Source organism: Ptychodera flava, chromosome 18, assembly GCF_041260155.1.
Source record: "Ptychodera flava strain L36383 chromosome 18, AS_Pfla_20210202, whole genome shotgun sequence".
NCBI classification, from domain to species: domain Eukaryota; kingdom Metazoa; phylum Hemichordata; class Enteropneusta; family Ptychoderidae; genus Ptychodera; species Ptychodera flava.
The window spans coordinates 25,722,305-25,742,832 of record NC_091945.1 but is presented as its reverse complement, the minus strand read 5'-3'; the positions used below and the strand labels follow the sequence as shown (position 1 = coordinate 25,742,832).

The 20,528-nt window shown below is 37.2% G+C and overlaps 1 protein-coding gene across 1 annotated transcript in view; it reads left to right on the top strand.

Moving 5' to 3' along the window:
• The window catches only part of LOC139117691 (heat shock cognate 71 kDa protein-like), a 43,470-nt gene extending 24,552 nt beyond the window's left edge, over positions 1-18,918 (top strand). Inside the window, exons 4-9 of the mRNA XM_070680937.1 lie at positions 5,811-6,088; positions 6,724-7,001; positions 7,236-7,474; positions 17,647-17,809; positions 18,047-18,225; positions 18,724-18,918. Of these exons, the coding sequence (XP_070537038.1) occupies positions 5,811-6,088; positions 6,724-7,001; positions 7,236-7,474; positions 17,647-17,809; positions 18,047-18,225; positions 18,724-18,918 (1,332 nt within the window). The remainder of the gene's footprint in view (positions 1-5,810; positions 6,089-6,723; positions 7,002-7,235; positions 7,475-17,646; positions 17,810-18,046; positions 18,226-18,723) is intronic.
• Positions 18,919-20,528: the final 1,610 nt, after the last annotated feature.

Here is a 20,528-nt window from a genome sequence, read left to right as displayed (position 1 = left end):
CATGGTGCCTGTATACCTTTAAACACTTTTTTTAAACCCAGCAGGCCAAGACAAGGGGGAAATATTACAAGTTAAATGTTTCGTGTTTAATACTGCCCTACTTGTAAATAAAATTAAACTAACACCAACTCTCAATGAATTTTGGCCTATTTCTCACTTGCGCGGTTTTTGCACGTATATGAATATTCATAAGGGAAGTGACGTCAAAAGAAACACCTATCTAACTGGGCGGAGAGAATATATACTAGCTGGTAGACCTATAGTATACGCGGTATGTTTTTATTTTTCATTTTTAATTTTATTTGGCTATGGTACTTGTCATTTTTTTTTGATTAACGGATGTGTGGAGTTCTATAAAGTACCCGGATCAGGCTGAAATCTGACCTGTCGCTTGCAAGAATGTCCAGACCCTGGGTTTCGCGTCGCGATTCGCGTCGCGTCAATACCTGCTGGTATCGCTTAAACTGCTTAGTGTCACTTTTCCGACAAGCATTACCCCTTGGCTTAATGATATCCCCCCTCTCTCCGTACAGTATGATGCATAATTCGGCGCTGCACGTACGACAATTACAAGTCACCCCTACTGACAAATTAAAATAAACAACAACTATTTTTCAGAATTCCCAAAGCTTCAATGAACTGTTATTAGACTTCAGACTTATAGCCCCTAAACTTATAATAATAATAATATAATAATAATATAATAATAATAATAATATGACAGAACCCCATGGCCTTGGAGGGCACTCTGTGATGTTCCGAAGGTATTTCCCGAGGGATACGATGTATTCTGCCGCCAGTACTTTTCCGAGCGAAGCGAAGGGCTGTTATTATTACAGATGTTCCCCAATTTTGTCGATCGCCGTCGAAAAACAGGTAATCACGACACGGCCTGTTGCATATAGATTCTATATTGTGCGCATTGATATGCTGTCAGTGAACTTTTCATCAGCTGTGAGCTCACTGATTGGCTAAGGGAAACTTTCTACTATTCATATGCAAATATTTGATGCAGGGTACCGAGTTCACTATATCACTGTATTTCCATCTCGACTAAGACAACAAAAACATACGCAACAGTTTTCGGACAGAAATCTTAAATATTTTAAATACATGTGAAAAAAATTGGTATTTAGAGTAACAAGATCAATACTGAAACTTCAAAATAGTACGCGAAATTAGACTAATCAGAGTCCGAGTACGGCTGTCAGATCTACGGTGAATGAAACACGGTGGTGCACGGACATCTGGCGAAGAAAGACGCTGTTAAGAGTAGTTTTCTGAGGCCGCGATGTTGAATGTGAAGTTGGAGACTCCTCCGGTGATTTGATAATAGCACGGGTAACTGGTTTTGAACTTGCTGGCTACACCATTGCAAGGATTGCGAAGTACTGCCAGTCGCCGCGTTGTCGCAGGAGCCGATCTATCACATTTGTCTTTGCCTTGGCCGACACGGGTAGTGTCGATTTGCTCGATCACGGCACGGTCCCTCTATCACGGTCCCTCTCTCACGGACCGAGGTCACGGGTTGAATTTGTCATCAACCCCACTCAATATTACTCATTTGCCGTTGTTGATCTTCGTATGCGAGTGATTTATTGTAACTGGATACCGATCACGAATCTAGATCATATTCTTCGTCGCTGTTTCTGTACGCCAGCTGACGTAAACTGGCAAGCTTTACGTCACGGTCGTGGGTCAAGCTCGACTGGTTTGGAAACTCTCAAGTATACAAGTTTGCGCTGTTATTGTCCAAAGCCAGTCGTTGAAAACAGCAACTTCGGGACGCGTTTTCATAAGGGTGTTTCCGTTTATTTTTTGCAACCTGACGAGAGCTAGAGCTTTGACGTCTTCGGTCGAGACCGCAGAAAATCTTACGGATGTCAACGGCTTCGCCGGTAGACCGGTACACCACTTCCATCGTGGTCACAGTATTTTGCTCCGTCCGTGCCGAGATATTAGTTTCACTTCGATAATAAAATTCTGATTCCGAATGTTCGAAATAAATACAGTTCTGCCAATCGTAATAATTATTTTCTTCCACAGATATACAATCCACTTCAGTATTGTTGTTCAGGAGTCGGCGACAATATTTACCAATAGAAATTAGCATGGGATAATAACTAATTTGCATAATTTAGCGTGAAATAATTTCTTAACCATGGTTTTCTATGTAAACATTATTTAATGGCACGTGACCTGTTTCTGAAATGCATTGGAGTTGATAAAACACGTGAAACACTTTGCTAAAAGCAAGCAATTATTAAAATATGTAAAAGCAGTGATAATGAGCTCAATCAAACGCTAAAATACTTAAAAAAGTGTCACATTTTTTTAGAAAATGCAAAAAATATAGAGGGACTATATTATCTCTGTCTGTGAAAATAACAACTTATTTCGCTGCCAACAAACTGGTTATCTGTGGTACATATGTAATAATAATAATAATAATAATAATAATTATTATTATTATTATTATTATTATTATTAGGGTTATTACTGTTATTATTAAGGTCGTTTGGTCTTTGAAACTGAAAGACATAAACTTTTATTTTCAAATTTTGCACTACGAAACTTAAAACCATACTTTTACCAACAAGTTACAGTGCAAACTTTGGAACAAGTGATACAAATTACCTGACATTTACTGATGTCTTATTTCAACACCTGACATCACTTCTTGGTCTTCCAGCCAGAGGTCCATATATCTTGTTGTTGTGTCTACCGATAATTTACTGTCCGTTCTGTGCTGTTTTGTGTTATAACTATTGTATTAAGAATTTTGACTTGTGTTATCGGATTATGGATTGGTATGATTGCAATTATTTTCAAAATGGCGGCCATCCCTGTCTCATAGCCCCTGGGAAGATATTAACGTTCGATTTTCGTAAAACTAAGACTGTGAAAAAATTTCATAATCGAAGAGCTATAAAATTAGTCCACACAAGACGTAAATCAGAAAATTATTTAAGAGTCTAAATATTTGTCCATGAGGTGCACTTAGACCCCCTCACAACCCCTTATCAAATAAGCAGCTCCATCCTCAACCTAGAGTAGCGGAACTTAGACCTGTCGATTTTTTTTTTCGATTTTTCTGATTGGCTGCTTGTGAGAGCGTTTTTGGTCCAACGTATAGGGCTTTCTTTCCCGCCCTATCATGATTGACAGGCTGCACTATCTATCGAACGTAAGCATGATGCAGCTGCGAAGTTATTTAATTAAGAAGGAAAAACAAATCAGTCTCCTTATCTAAACAAAGGAGCTTTATACTTGCCAGTCTGTGTAATCACAGATGTACACAACTTCATAAAAGTTCAAAAGCATCATGCAATAGTTCATATCAAAATTCCTATTTCATGTGTTCACCGTTCAGAACTGTTAATATCGACAACTTTCTAGTCATTAGCAATCATTGTCTATTGATTACGAAATTTGTAATTTTGTAAAACGTAGAATGATAACACATATTCATGTGCATATAACCAGGCAGTCAGACTGAGTCATTCGGAGGTCAATAACAGGTCAACTTGATCTGTTCAGAAAATGCTGAAAATTTCCAAATGAATTTACTGAATTTACTGCCGTTGGCACATGATGACAGAGCCTCTAATTGCTTGTCTCGCAACTTTAATTTAATTTGATTACTATAGCACAACATCTAAATTTATTATTTATTATAACGGCAATTGCACAATACAAACCTAAGATACTTGAGAAGTGTACTATCAACACCGATATCCCTTGTTATCTAAAAGCAGACATGTCGTTCTCGAAAGCTGGTTCAATGGCAGACAAATTGGAAAAGTATCGGTGGAGTTTCAAAACCAATCAAAAATATTGACAAATAAAATCGAAAAAAAAACAAGTGTGAACAGCCCCTGCCGGCTTCACTCACTGAGCCGAGCTTTGAAGGGCTCAACTGCAGAGGACGGTATTATGGTCTGAGGCGTAGCCAGCTAGGGTCTGGGAGAGAGCCTAAGGCGCACTCTACCGTGACTAACCATAGACAAAATGGTGTTTTGTTTGATACATATTAAATATTAGAGGTCATTACACGAAGTTTTGGCGATACTGCGTCGTATTCGAGTGATTTGTCCGTATTTTGACAAGTTGCGCAGCAACGAGCACATGCATGCTTTGGTTATGACTGTTTTCCTACGGACGTTCCGAAATTAGCGTCGAAATCAACTGAAATCGACCTTGCTTGCTCCTCGCTGTACATATAAAAGTTGGTTGCTAAAAAGTGATGACAACCGTATCACTTCTTGATATTATTCCACTATTGGACCATTCCACTTCAAGGGAGGGTTATGGAACACTTTTAAAGCGAAATATTTAAATATTAAGATGTCGACACAGGTTTTCACAATTTGAAGAAGATTTATTTTTAGTTTAAAATGATGGTCGACGTAAAACATAGGCTTGCGTGTGTAAAATGAGTGTGTTTTCGTGTTTTTATACGTAACCTCATCCCTGCGTGAAAGTAGTGAGGCAGCCGAAATCGGTTCGTAATACTCGCGCCACGTCAGCGTTCGATTTCAAACTCGATCGGGTATCAAGAGCTGAGAGCATAAATAGAGCAAGCAGCTCTGCGACATCTATGAATGCACAGTGGATATAATACTAGTGCCAGTCAGTTTATCTCTAAGAATGATACATGTTCCCAGACGTCAAATATGCCGAATTTATCTTCTTTGAAAGGAATTCATGAGCGGCTTAGGGAAACATGAAGTGAGTACACTGTAAGTCGTAACTCGTTCGTGATTTTGTTGCTGTACGAATAAAACATTTCAAAGGTATTTACGTCGTCTGCTCGTATATTTTCGTTCCTGGCTTGCCTAAATAGAACTAAACTTCCTTTAACAACCTAAACGAAAGTTTGACTTTCCCTAGATCTTACATTGTATCTGAAACCGGTACCGGTGCCACCGGACACGATCATGACCTGTGAATCTCACTGACAGGTACAAATCGGAAATATAATATGTGCACCTTGTCTGTCGCGAGTATTTTCAGTGCGGTTGGATTTTTGTGGCTCATTTATGACTAATGTAATTCACCACCTAGATACTAATCAACAGGAAATCAACTAATCAACAGGAAACTTGTCGTAAAGCGGTTCTATCATGATGCACTGTCAACTGGTATCTTAATCTTCAGCAGCGTAGACGACATGAAAACACTGCACCGTATCATCGCGTATGGGACCGGCCGTGAACGATGACAGGTGTCGGCAAAAGATACAAATTTTCAATGCGTTCGTTTGTATGTTTTTGGTACAACTGTACTTGTACCTAAGTGCAATGCCCATGAACTGACTGCAAACAACAAAATTTTGACCATAATCATAATGACGTTTCGGATTGTCATTTGTCTTATTCGCTCAGCTGTTTTATATGTATAAAAACATACCAACGAAGGTCATGCATACCAGTCTGAAGGTCGTCGTTCGCGTCGCTGTAATGAAGTAGTTCGGTAACAGTGAAAATATAATTCGTATTTAAACATGTTATAATACGGTTTCATATTAGTACCGTCTATATCATAGGAGAATGGCAATACAGGCATAGTATGTATGATAAACTGATGAAGTGCCGACTAATAGATATTTTCAGAGCTTTCTGAATTGAATTAGAGTATTCTTAAATGTAATCATCACAGGACACCCCTTTTTTGTTGTGCAAGTAAAATCCTTATCATTTACCATAATATATTCGGGGGTTAATTACACAAATAGTGATGTAAAATCACCCTCCTATGTTTATTCAAGAGAAATTGACAAAGTAAATACTCACTGCTTTGCCAAACAGGTAAATGCTGAGCGTAACGTCCTAATCTTTGACCTTGGCGGTAGTACTTTTGATGTGTCCATCTTGACTATTGAGGGCAGCAACTTTAAGGTCAAGTCCACAGCCGGTGACACTCACTTTGGAGGTGAAGACTTTGACAGTCGTATGGTCAATCACTTTGTGAATGAGTTCAAACGCAAACACAAGAAAGACATTACCGGAAGTGCGGCTGCACTTAGACGTCTTAGAACTGAATGTGAGCGAGCAAAGAGAACTCTTTCATTTTCAACACAAGCAATGTAAGTTGAATACAGCATGACATTAAACTGGTCCAATAATCATTTTCATTCAAGGTAATACATGACCAGGTCCATGGGACATTTGAGATTTACAAATTTAAGTAGGACCATCCTGAACAACTGATAGTTAGTGGTTGTACCAGGTGTACGGAATGGGTAAGCGTACCCTGCTAGCATGCTACACCCGTCAGGATTGAACAAACTTGTTCATTAACATGTCTGGCAATACGAGTTTGCATGCAACTTAAATGACAAATTATATTTCTTTCGGTTCTTGTTTTCATCTTTCAGTGTTAACTTTCTGTTTTAACAGGTGCTGATAATTTATTAAGGAATGCCCCTCGCCGTCCATGTTCACTCTGCTGTCCCTTTTGTTTTAACATTGCACTAACTGGAATACTTCATGTATCAAACTTCTTTAAATTAACATTGTTGAAAACTGATGGACACTAATATGCTCTCAAATATGCTTCCTATATACTAGGTAATATTTGCCCGTAGCACATATGGTAATTTTAATGAGACTTCACGATAGAGAATAGTAATAGGTTTTGACCAGTGATCCTTGATTTTATATACAAGTGCTTGCTGTTGATAATTAACTTATTAATATGCAATTTTCTCTTGCCATCCAGCATCAAAATCGATTCGCTATTTGAAGGAATTGATTTCTGCACCTCAATCACCCGTGCCAGCTTTGAGGAACAAAACACAGACCTGTTCCATAGTATACTTCAACAAGTCGAGAAAGCTCTACGAGATTCGAAGCTAGACAAGTCAAACATCCATGATATTGTACTTGTGGGCGGCTCTACTCGTATTCCTAAAATTCAGAAGATCTTGAAAGATTTCTTCAGCGGCAAGAACTTCAATAATAGTATCAATCCTGACGAAGCTGTCGCATATGGTGCAAGTATGTTAATTATCATTAAAATATACATACTGAAACGAAGTTAAAATTTTGATTTGCGTCCCGTTTGCTCTGCATTGTAAAAGCAGTAACGTACGAGAGGGAGTCAACTTCTGTATAAGTAAAAGCCCTTTTCAGCTGATGCAAAAATCACTTTTTGTGTAGTTGAAAGGTTGAATTTTCATAGCCGCATCCTTAATAAACACCAAGACTTTTAATTTCGCAAATTCTTCACAGCTGTCCTGGCTACAATTCTCTCTGGAGAGAAATCGGAAGAAGTTTCCGATATTCTACTTATGGACGTGGCTCCCCTGTCCCTTGGTATTGAGAATGCCGGTGGTGTTATGACAGCCTTGATTAAACGTAACACGACTGTCCCGACAAAGGTGACCCAGGTATTTACGACTGACTCAGACAACCAGCCACGCGTGCCCATCCGGGTCTATGAAGGGGAACATGCAATGACAAAAGATAACGTGAGTATTTAAAACGTACACAACTTGTTTCAGTGGCGGTAAAAATTTTTAGAGGAGGTGACTGGAAATCGGACACCTAATCAGTACATTACCAAGCTATATAACAATTATATAGTGAATTTAGTGAATTTGGTAATTAGGGAGCTTTCATTTATTGGGGGGATGGGCCGGAGGAAATTGAGGGTGGTCCATAATGTATGACCCTTTCTAAAATGTGACCCTTCCCGTCCCTCCAAACTCAAAGGGTTGAAATGTGTGTATAGCCTTGATTGAAATGCTGACTCGGTTATAATACAAGCAAATATGTTACAGGGACATTTGCTGTAACTTTTTGTCATACTTTTAGTTTTCTTGTTCTGTGTATCAAATGCTATTTCCTGAAGTGTTCAAATCCCTATAGCATGTTAATATGCCAAGTATTCGGCTTCTCAACAAGACCCATAACACGTGTAATGACCATTGTTATTGTTGACATATGAATTTTTGTTCAGACTTGAATTCAATTTTCAACAATACAATGCTGACTGTATAAAAAAAAAGATGTGTTAATAATCTAAGGGACCTGACAGAAACTACTGGGAGGGGGAACCGTTTTTTATGGGGGGGGGGGTCGCAATTTTTCGCTCAAGCATTTTGAAGGGTCATGAAATTTCAACCGTTCTTTGGGTCACCATTTCGGCAACTAATAAGAAGCCAAGATGTAGTGATTCGTGCATACAGATCAAATCATAGGAGTCTATCGGCAAACTATTAACACAGTCGCCCCACGAAACTTAGCTATATCTTTACATTTTAATAATTTATGTTGGATAATCCCATGTACTTTGCTTAATGATAGATGTAAAAGTGAATGTGGGTACAAGACATTAGATTTTAAGATTTCATTGAAACTGTTGATTCATTATAAATGGTAGTATATGAGAAAACTATGGACAATATTTTCCAGTGTAAAACTTGCAATATTTGTTCATTTACAGACGATACAAAATTGACAGAAATGTACTTAATAGTCGCGCCAGCAGCCAACTGACTGCGCACGCGCAAGTTCAGAATAAGCTATGCGAGACACTGAAAGTGACTAAAATCATGGGCGCCACCAAGTTTTTGAGTGCTCATAAAGAAACATAAAGGGAGTATGCCAAGTCCTCGCAATCAATAAACCCTATCGGTAGCATTACCAAGTAAATATCATTGTTCACTTTTTCATTGATACAAGATATCGTTAACATCACGAAGAGATAAATCTGTTCTGCATATGAACGTGTACTCACGCTAAGAATGCTTGGATTGAAATCACATGTAGAAAAGCGCTCTCTGTGTCAACAACTACCTGCAAAAGGTTTACAGCAGGTTTTCAGCATTCAATATGAACGTTTGGCAGTACAGATGCTATGACAAAGATAATGATCCATGACGTTTAATACGTCCTTATTGAACAACTTTTGGTTTGTTATCATCATAAATGCAAACATTATGTACAGAAATTGGATTTATTTGACAAATAAAACAGAAACTCTGTACCATGCCCTTGTCTGACAAAGCAAACTATGAACATCAGTGAGTGACAAAGTAAATTTGGAGTTTGAATTTATTTTCTGCGCAATGTGTGATGGTCTTACTAATGTAAAAAGCTAGTAAAATAACTTTTTTTCTTTCTTACACTAATCATGAATCAACAGTATTATTGACAATGTAAGCGACGACTTTGCATCTTCATACGGAAATTTCTAATCTTAGAACCTCTGGCGGGACACCAAGGGATACATAATATTAAGAATAGGGTGGTTACAAATGCACATGTGTACAAGAAATTTGATTTTGGAATTTCACCAAAAATTTTGATTCACTTAACATGGTAGCACTGTTACTCTACCAACCGGTTACGATACTTGTATTGTCTAAAGGTGTAAATGTGGCGCTCACCTTCCGGATGCGCACCAGAAGCCTGTGACGTCATAGCGTGCATTCTACCATGGCATCGTTGTGCTTCGCTCTTACCTCAGCGCCCAGATATCGCAAATTCTTCGCTATTGAGACAGAGATCGACGTTGTAAAAACTCCACTCCATGAAAATGTGTACATAACGTAGGAGTAGGTAGTTTCTATCACTATAATCGACTGCTGAATTTTGTATGACGGCAGACATGTTCATTACAGTTACAATGTCTTCCGACCCTTCAAATATCTGCCCGTAGTTTTGAAACTGTACATCTCAGAATTGAACATGTTGTTTATGTATTTTTTGTTGCTTTGCAAATTAAATTATTTTCGGCCCTATTTACGACTGTCACGTATGTATTGCCGACGGTGTCGAACTCTGCCATTTTTTTTCTATCGTGTCTGACATTTTCTTCAAACGCTTTGCAATTAGTGAACGGATCATTTAAATTGCCGTGCAGATACTACTGGACGACACATTTTATGAGTTATTTTCGTTTCGCTGAAAAGAAAAAGACGATTGATTCCCAGACCGTGGTATTGTATCACAGCTAGTCTTTCAAAGTGGCGGCGATACTTCCAATCCAAAATATCAGTGAAGTATTCAACAAATGTGTTATTTATGTCTTAGCAAACATTTGAAGGCTCACTTAATGGCCATGGCTATTTCATTTGGCCTTTCACGATATAGTTCTTGAGATTTCAGATTTTTTTACTTCGGATGTTGACGGCGGCCATTTTGTTTCGCTGTCCAGGTCAGGTTATTTACATACAAGGTACTGGCTCTATATACTATTCTATTAAAATACGCGCGCCGCCTCTGTAGAACATTAGTAAACGTGTGAACTACTCGTTAATGCTCTTTTGTCCCATATTAGGGTAAGACTGCATTAACTTGCATGGTACCTGTTAATGTTCCATTGTTAGGTTTATCTTGTTCAGCTGGTGCTATGATAGGAACGTCAGGTCTGTGACGACATACTCAATACCACGGGCATATACATATGCTTGCGCAAGAACTATGTTGACATTGAAAAAATATACTCCCCATCCATTTTTCAAAGTCTAGATGTCTATACTTTTAAATTTAGAATCTAAAAAGAGTTTTAGAAATATTGCGAAACAAATTATAATTTAGTTACCTATTTTCGGACACTTAACTTCAGTAACGCGTATTGATCATATGCAAATGTGACCGGAACGTCCCTTCCACATATATAGCTTATTCATGCACAAGCTACCCAATGGGACGTGTGCTAGTTTTTTCCAAGAGCTTTGGTGCCCTATCCTATGATATATACGATAAATCACATGAATTGCTAGCCAGAAACTTTTAGGCTGCGTTCAAAAAAAGGGGGGGGGGGCTAGAGGAATCGCGTTTGAAATCGGTTTTTTTTCAGATCCCCCCTGAATACCCTAAAAAATTTTCAAGTCCCCCCTCAAATTATCATAAAGCCGTATATTATTTATAAGAATGCACGCAGAGTAAAAATGAACATGAATTGCGTTGTTCTGCACGCAGATGTTCAACACTACCTCTTATCAGCAGGTTGCAGCTCCATATTCCTAGGGTAAGTTCTTAAATGATTCAAATTTTAAAAAATGCATAAGTGGACTTTTTTGATTTCTTAGTCTAGCCGACTTGAGTTTATTCAACTCTGGCCAGGTCAATGGCACCAGCTGAAAAGCACACAAAAATGACAATCATGAGAGAGTATGAAAATTGTGTACTCCTGGCTACATTTTACCAAATTTTGAAAAATGAACAAAATGACCTACCGGAATTTTTTTCCCAAAAGTACAAGACATATACAACTTAGATGCTACTTATAATGTTTTACAAAATTGCGATCCTAGAAGTTAAAATATTCCATCAAATTTAATGTTTTCATCTCAGAAAGTTTGGGTGTAATAATGGCAAATTTGATAAAAAATAAATGATTCCATTTAGTCACACATTTTTCCATTTAAATTAAAGTCTTTACTGTTCAAAGTTTTCTTTTGTGTTATTGTACTACACTGCATGAACTTGAAATGAATGGTTTTATATATTGATTTTAAGTGATTTTAGAAAAACTGACTATTCATCGTACATTTGTATAAGATTAAGTATGGTAACCCCATCTTTTTCTCTAATATTTGATTGTTCTCATATGCCAGAATTCAAAATTCAATGGTAACTGTTAGTCCCCTAGTCTTCTGTGTGTTGCTTTCTGGTTGGATCTTGTGTACAAGTAGATGTATGTTTCACTGTCAATTGAGTGTCCTATGACCGAAACTCTTCTTAAACTACATCAGAGTCAGAGCTACATGTATCACTGTCACTGTCAGTGTGTAGTAGCAGGGCAGTAGTTGTATTAACTTTTTATTTTGACAATGTATTTGTTCAGTTTATACAATTGCGTTCTTGTTCTACTTCCTACAGCATGTTGAGCTGTCCTGTACTCAGCTTGCCAACACAGCCTACGTGTACCGTGCATTTGTATCATTTAATTATCACCAATATTTAGACAAACGGGCTTTGTTGACAAACTGAATATTTTGTTTTTCAGCATGCTGTAGAGACACACCAAGATATTGTGTTTGATATATTGCGTAGAAATATGAAATATGAATAAATATATTTGTAAGTATAACCAATGTACTCCAAGAAGTCCAATCAAATGCATTTTGATACACTGCCTTATTAAAGTTTCATTAAATATGCAAATAATCTATTGATTAAAATGTCATATATATGAACCTTTTACTGCAACTGACTCTAGATATGATCAGTAAAAGGCAAAGGATCAATTGAAATCAATGCACTGAATATTGATATATAGCCTAATTACTGACATTAATTTAACATTTAAATGAGCTTGACATAAGAATCTCACTCTTCGTGAACCGTGTGTTTTGAACGCTACAAATGAAAATAAAAGCCAAGAAAAAAGAGAATTAAGGGCTGTACTATTTACATTTGTGTACACGTAAATTCCAAATCGGTTGAAATATAGAACTAATGCCCGACACCGTTATGTTAAATTTAGCAGGAGAACACTCACTAGACGAGTATTATTGCAATATTTATCACATTGTTGCACGAAAATCGATCCATTCCGATTCTAGAGTCTGCATGCCAAAGTTGAACTGAACGGAACATTGCAAGTATAATGTAAATATAGTAAACAAAAAGTACTATTTAGCGACATTGTCAAATCCCTACCTGTTGGGTGTGCGGTAGTGATCAAATTCCCAGCTGCCGGATTACGATGTTCGATCAATTTCCCCGCACTCCCGTCCCCGTGGTAAACACTGATAAGTACATTACACGGAATAAGCAAAAAAAAACAACACAAAAACCCCCAAAAAACCCCCAAAAAACACAACGCGATAAAACCTGGCTTTTATATCCAATACCAGCGGGAACAGAAACAAAAAAAACAATTGATTCAAACATCATATGAAGACCATTGGCTAGACAAAGTCTTCAAAAGTCATGCGTTAAAACAATGTCTGTTTTCGATGATTTTCGCATGGTTACGTTATACAACTTTAGAGTCCTATTCGAACATAAGGCTACATGAAAAATACGAAACAAATAAAAAAGTACTACGAACAGCTATCGACAATTTCACGATCTTGCAAGACAAATAAGACATACGGCTGGACACTTGGGGAATATAGGACACCATTCGGGCCTCCGGCCCATTCATTTTGTCAAAAAGTATCGATCCGAGTTGTTGTTCATTCGTAAATGTTCATGACCCCGGGACGGCTATCCGTGTTTTGATGCATTCAGTAATGATTGACAGATAAATGTATCAAAGTTAACAAAGTTTACAAATTTCACGTAGCTGACAAATCCTGCGATTGGCAGCGCTGAGATAATAGTTTGGCCGGGTTCTCTGAATTCAGTCTGTTTTACTCAGAAACAAACCGCTAGTCTCCATAGTCATAGTTGCGATGCAAATCTTGGCTTTGAAGTGATCACCTGAGCATTCCAATACGTGGTTAATGTCTTCGAGCGAGAGTAGCTAGCGAGCCGCAAAGAAAGGGTTATATATGTCATGTTCAAAATGACAGAGACGATGAACTTTTCTTGTTTGAAACATCAGGACACCGTGTGAATTGAAAATTGGAGGTCAAGTCAAATATTAAATGCCAAGGAGCAAATTAAACTTTCTCTCCCTACCCGAGCAATGTTAAAAATTACGGAGAGTGTGTTGATTTTGCGCATTCGACACCATCACTCAATCGTGTTTTTGCTGTTGTGTTAAACATTGTAACTCAATCTTGTTTTTGTTGTAGTGTTTAACATTGCAACTTTCTGAATGTTGGAATTTCACTTGCAGAATGGACGTCTTTCATACGTTTATGATTACGGCTCCTTGGATGGTTAAGTATTGCAGTTTATTTCATTTTACGCATGAGGTAATTTGCCTGCAAGTTTCATCAGGTAGAAGTGATAGTGGTTACAGAGTTCCTGGCCGCCTCTAAATTTCACAAAAATGTCGTATCGACGATTTCATCTTTTCACTGTTGTCGCAGTTTTGATTTCGACTTTCAAATATTAAACTTGTCACTAGGAATTTGTTTTGGCGTACGCGGTTGCTGCTACGAGTAGCTGGTTTGCCAATGTGAGTTTCGCGTTCATCACACCTCCTGTAGACGACAGACTGCCAAAGTATATTGCTTGAATTTCACTATTACTTCACCATCAATGCTTCCATCTAACGTTTATCCTTCGATTCACGCTATTATAAGACCGCAAACATTTTGCAACTCAAGTTCAGTGTGTATGATATGAAACACGGCAGGAATAAAAAACACGAGCGCAAGGAGATGAACGCGAACCGGTACATGTTACAGCCCCTCGTGAAGAGACCGTGTTTATGTCGATAAAATAAAATAAAATAAAATAACACCATTGAAAGTGGTATGCTGGACGAGAGAGAGAGAGAGAGAGAGAGAGAGAGAGAGAGAGAGAGAGAGAGAGAGAGAGATAGAGAGAGAGAGAGAGAGAGAGAGAGAGATGAACTAGAAACTGCTCTACAGTATCTTTCTCACGTTGATTTACGAAAGTACGACAAAAAGCCGATCGATTTTTTCCACTGAAAACTTGAACGTAAACATTCGAATGAAATAACACAACATCACTTTTATTTTTGGAGTCTTGAGCAGTCTATATAGCACTATAACGCTAAATTTGTATTGAGAAAGGGGTACTGTATAGAGATACTTTCGGTCGAGCGAAACGTCAATTCGGAAAGGGCAACGCGTATGGCAGTTGGCAGAAGTTATCGGAGCTATCTATGCTTTAATACTTTATTTGCAGTCCTGTGATCAGACATGACACCTCACACTCTGAAAAAGCCGTAAAATTACTTACCTGCTGTATATCAACAACCTATCACTGTATGGTTCTGAAAGAAAGCTCATGACGACGTTGACTGTATGCGCTTGCGCACTTGATGTTGCACGTGATCTAGGGCTGGACCGTTTTGTACTAAAGGGTGGGGTTTTAATACTCTATATAACTTTTGTCTCCATAGGACCTTGCCACCAATTTCCTTATTTTGATGTTTGTTTGTTTTTTAAGATTCATCAGCCTGTTACTGGAGATTTCCGATAATTCATCATGATTGGTACACTCGAAAACATCTCAGTGGTCTACTGTGTCTCCCATGTGTACATAATTTCACAGACTAGTTTTTAAAATTCTGAAAACGTACTTTTATGGACACCATTCTTCTCAATTCCTATTTCAAATGATTTAGAATAACATGCTTGATTGAGAAAGAAGATAGCATTTTTGCAAATTTTTCCTCTGATTGTGCCTTCAGCCATACAGAACAAAGTGATGGAAAGTAGGGAGACTGGTTGCACTTATTTTATGAAACAAAAGGATATTTATTTATTCCAAGCAGAAAGACAAAAGAAATGTACTAGCTTACTTTTCACAGAGAATGACCCTTCAGTTTGTCATAACTTAGTACCAAACAGTCTGGCATTTGTACGACTTGCAGAATATGACTTGTATTGTTATATAACGATTTCTGTGAAATTTATAGTGAAATATCTAAACATACTTTTAATAGATGTAATTAATTAATTATCTAGAGGTTTTATATTACTACTTTCAGGCAGAACGGAAAAGTTCTTAACATTCTAACGTTGTGTGTACAAATCAAACTGAATTGTGGATAATTTATTGTACCGTGAGTTAATGCTACCTTAAGGTAGTATAAGTAGACTACCTAGAGGCTATGCAAAATTACTCATGGCATATGGTTGCGTATAGAAATGTTCGAAAACATACTACGAATATTGGCAATTTTCTGAAATTTCCACAAATGATTCATTGAAAGATGCTTTATTGAAAAATATAAAACCATGTCACCATGCTTGATTGAAGAGAACATCATAGTTGTAGGGTTTCCTTTGAGAAGCCACTGATGCAAAAGTGCTGACTCGGCACTTTTTCATACGTTTTAATATATTAAATAGGTTGTATCTTTGTTATTGGATCAGTAACTTCAAACTTCATGTTTATATCGAAAATACTACATGTAGAGGACAAGTATATCACAACTGTAGTAATGCAATGTACATGGCATTTTGTCAACTTTGGTCAAAACTCTATTGATATATATTCCTTAGTAGGAAAGTATCTTAATTATGTTAGTTAGTTATTAGTAATGCAAAAATGCTAAACCACTTAGACTAATGTTATATCAGAGTATTTTCAATTTATTTAGCAAGTTTTGTCAACTTCGGTCAGGTCAATCCAGATATATATCTGTGATGAGAAAAATTAGTTGCATACACAAACGAACAGTGTCATTTTGTCATAATTCTGGTGATTTCCTTTAGTAAAATATTCTAGGTGGTACATCTTCACATGAAACTGAAGGTATTCTTGGTCATAGCTGTTAATTTTAAATATAATTTTTAGTAAAACTGCGGAAACTGTGGCATGCCAAAATGACTTCTATCTAAGTAACTCATTCAAAAGGAGATATCTATGTATAAATCACGCTTGCTCACCCATCCCTTTAGCAATGAAATAAGAACAAAAAAGATGTTTCTAGGGATTCAATTTGCTGTTAAATGATGATCCTGAAAGTAGTTCCGGCAGTGCTAATGTGTTTTTACACTACAAGATTATCTGTTTGCAAATGTTGACATAGAGATTAATCCTCTGATAACAAATAGGGAAGTGGAGTATTCCTAAGTTAATAGAGCTTTCCCGTAATGAAATGTTTATCGAGATAAGGTTCAAAACAAAGGAACTGGCCAGTTTCGTTACCGGTGGGGTAGAGTAACCGTGATGGTAGTATTGTTGTGAAGTTTCTTTACAAAACTCATTTAGACGTTAAGTTGCATCCATCATTAAATTAGCGGTGTAAAATGTAACCCTACCCCTGGCTATTTAGTGAAACGTGACCCTCACTCTAAGGTAAGTTTGTAAAACCGGACCCTCCCCTTTACATCCGGCCAACCCCTCATAACTTAACTTGATAACCATATCGTGTTTCATTCCAGTCTGCGGTAGGCACTACGTGCATTGAAGGGATTAGGGGCATGTTGCCCTAAGCTAATCTGAGTGTGTCAGTAATTCAGTGTGGGGTGTCTGCTTGTTACAACAGGGGATTCAGAATTTACTTAATAAACACAGTAATAATACCTTTGATGATCATACAATGCATTGCTAAATAAAGGTAATTGTAAAAGCTAAACTCTTATTTCCTAATTAGTGTCTGCTGTGAGTCTATAATGAATCATCAGCTCTTGCTTGTCGTGCTTGAAATATCTTTCTGAGAATGTTATTTAAATGTTTCTTTTAAAGATTGCCAAAGTGCAATTTATGGCTGCAAATGAAGAGTCAATGGTCCATTTTGGTATAGGTATCAGTTCCAAGGTGGCGCACTTCGAAACTTGATGTTGAAAATAGTTCAGAATTTTATGTCCAAAAATGTTTCAATAATTATTCTTTAAGGGTAAGGTTAAACATGGTCGGACATTCCTAGAAAGTCCTTGAATATGAAAACCTCTTGGAAAGTCCTGAGACATTAATCAAATCTCCAACAATTTTTCATAAAGGATAAGTTGATCAGTCAGTGATCATGTTTGATGTTTGGTCCCTCTAGTAAACTGATGCTTTGAGTGAGGAATTGATGTTCAAGTGCGCAGGATTAGTTTCGTTTTCATCGATTTCTTGTAAACCTCTTTAATCATATTTCATACAGAATAAGTTGGGAAAATTTGAACTAACTGGTATCAATCCGGCGCCCCGAGGAGTACCACAGATCAAAGTCACATTTGAAGTAGACGCCAACGGTATCCTGAATGTGTCTGCTGTTGACAAGAGTAATGGAAAAGAAATTAAGATAACCGTCACAAATGACAAACGTGAGTAATCCTGAGCCGTTGTTCAGTCTGCTTTCGTCGAAACTTCTACTCTGATCTATTCAACGTCTTGTATTTAATTGCTCTTGCAGGTTGTGCATTCTCTATGAAGAGAAATATTGTTTTCTTAATTTTTTAATCTGTCGGTGTGATGTATAGCATATAGCATGGTTTAATAAGGCAAAAGGACATAGCTGTGCAGTATCAATGACTTTTAATTACGCTGGCATTGTCTTGTAGCGTGTCTGTCCAAGGATGATATCGAGCGACCTTTAGCCATGAACAAGCTGAAAAGCTATGCTTTCAACTTGAAGAACACTCTTAAAGATGAGAAACTGAAAGACAAAATCAGTGATGAAGATAAAATAAAGATAATTAATAAGGGTCAAGAAGTTATCTCCTGGCTGGACGGCAACCAGGTATGTGAATTTTGACATGTCAGGTGGTGGTTTATGGTGCATAGTGACTTGAAAGAAAGTGCGTTATGCAATTAGCAGCCTAAAGTAAGATATTTATCAATAATAATGATTGTTTTTGTCACTGAACATAGTTTTCGTAGATCTAGAGCTTAAGGAAGCAACACAATTCACAATCAATACATAGTGTAACACCAAAGTGACAGCTTTTTCGAGATGATCAACCACTTGTTTGTTACATTAATGTTTTGAAACTAGGAAAGACTAAAGGAAGTGTGCGTATATAAAGGGTAGGCAAATAGCGTTACAACTTTAGGAAGCAACAAAATTCGTCTACAGTGCACAGTCTTTGTTGATCCCATGGATAGCTATGGCATAACGAGCGACCAATTTTGTTATATATTCCATTAATGTTTGGGAAAGTGAGAAAAGACTTATCTAAGGAAGTAGGCTTATGTTCAGAGCAAACAAATAACATTTGTTCCAAATTCTCTCCCACAGAATGCAGACAAGGATGAATATGAAGAGAGGCTAAACGAACTGGAATTGGTAAGCAAATCTATCATCAATAAGGGAGTGATCAATTCTTCAGCCTGGGAGGGGCCGCTGGATTATTTTTTTGCCTGGCTGACCCCTATTCAAAGTTTCGAAAACAGGATGGCCCCTCTCACTCGAACGTGTCAATTACACGGTTAGAGGTGTTTCTGTGTTCAGTCCATCGGTATACGATATATTATATATATATATATATATATTATATATATATATATATATATATATATATATATATATATATATATATCGTATACTCGTATTTTGCGCGGAGCCGCACAACTTCGAGCCGAAGCCAAGAAGTTGTGCAGCTTCGCGAAAAACACGAGTATACGATGAGGTCAAACAGACAAAAATACTATGGAATTATATACTTTATCACATGAACAGTCTTATTATTTTTCTTTGGACGTACATTGATCAAAATTATTGTAACAAATGCATGGATTTCGTTGCACTTTGTGTTTACGGAATGTTTTGAGTGATGAAGGAAATTTATCGCCTGCCAATACTCTTTGCCGAATTCGAAGATTAAAATACGGTACTCATTTATTCAGTTGAACTTACGCTGAGGTGTAGTTTTCGGGTTTTCGCCAACGGAATCGCCATGTACGACGTCCACATTGTACCTTACGACTTAACTGGGAGCAACATCGTTTATATTAGCAATTAAAAAAAACGATCGACGGTATCCCCATTCGACTCTTGGGAATAGATATAAATTTACCGACTCAAAATTTCGTTGAACATGGCTTCTATGTTTCAATATCTGGATCTGTCAAGTCACCTTTTTGTAAAAATGTCATGAGAGCATGGCATTGATCACCACTAATCGGTCTGTGTCGCGACTTGCCTGTATAAGCGGTACCATGCAGAAAAAAGGTTCCAATTGATGACATACAACTGGGGTAATATGGATTTTGTATCTGTGCTGGTGTACATCACACACACACAAACACACACACACATTTTTTTATTGGTATATTTAATGAAATTGTTAACATAACGATTGTAAGATAGGGATTTCAAAGTTTCCATTTAAAAGTTTGAAAAGAGCATTTTGAATGAGCTGTTAATGTATTTCACACATTCTATGTACTTTCTATGCAAAACCAAAGGGCAAGAACTGATTTACATATTAAATGGATGTCAATAATTAAAGTCAAAGAGAAAAAGGCAGTGAATCAAAATCTTTATTAGGTGTTTAGACTTGCCAGCCATTCAATAACATTTCAAGAGAAGCGATACAGAGCTAATTCTATAAGTTGTAGCCAAATCCGATGTGCACAGTGCCTGAGAGGACCCTTTATTTAACTTTGAAACCATAAAAGCCCAGAAAATAATGACAAAATTGCATTTCGTTAACTATTATTTTAGTCATGAATTCTCGAAGTATACAGATGTCCTCGTGGGAAATTACAGTGCTCGATGCTAAAGCCGAGAGTTAGAAATAGTAACACAAAATTACTTCAAGTACAAAGAAGTAATGATATCTCTAACTTAAGTTTCATGCATTCTGCAATCTTCAGACAGAAGAAGTGAAAGGATTCTTAGCTCGACAGTCTTATATATCATGTATTATCGGGACGTTCCATTCAATTTGTAGGTGTTGTTAAAATTTGATAAATAATATTTGTTTTGTTGGCAACATTTTGAAACCAACTCCGCGCGTTTGTTTAACAGCATAGATTTGTCAGCATTGATAATGTTTAGTTTTTCTGATATACAAAGATTACATGGCTTGCTTATGGTTA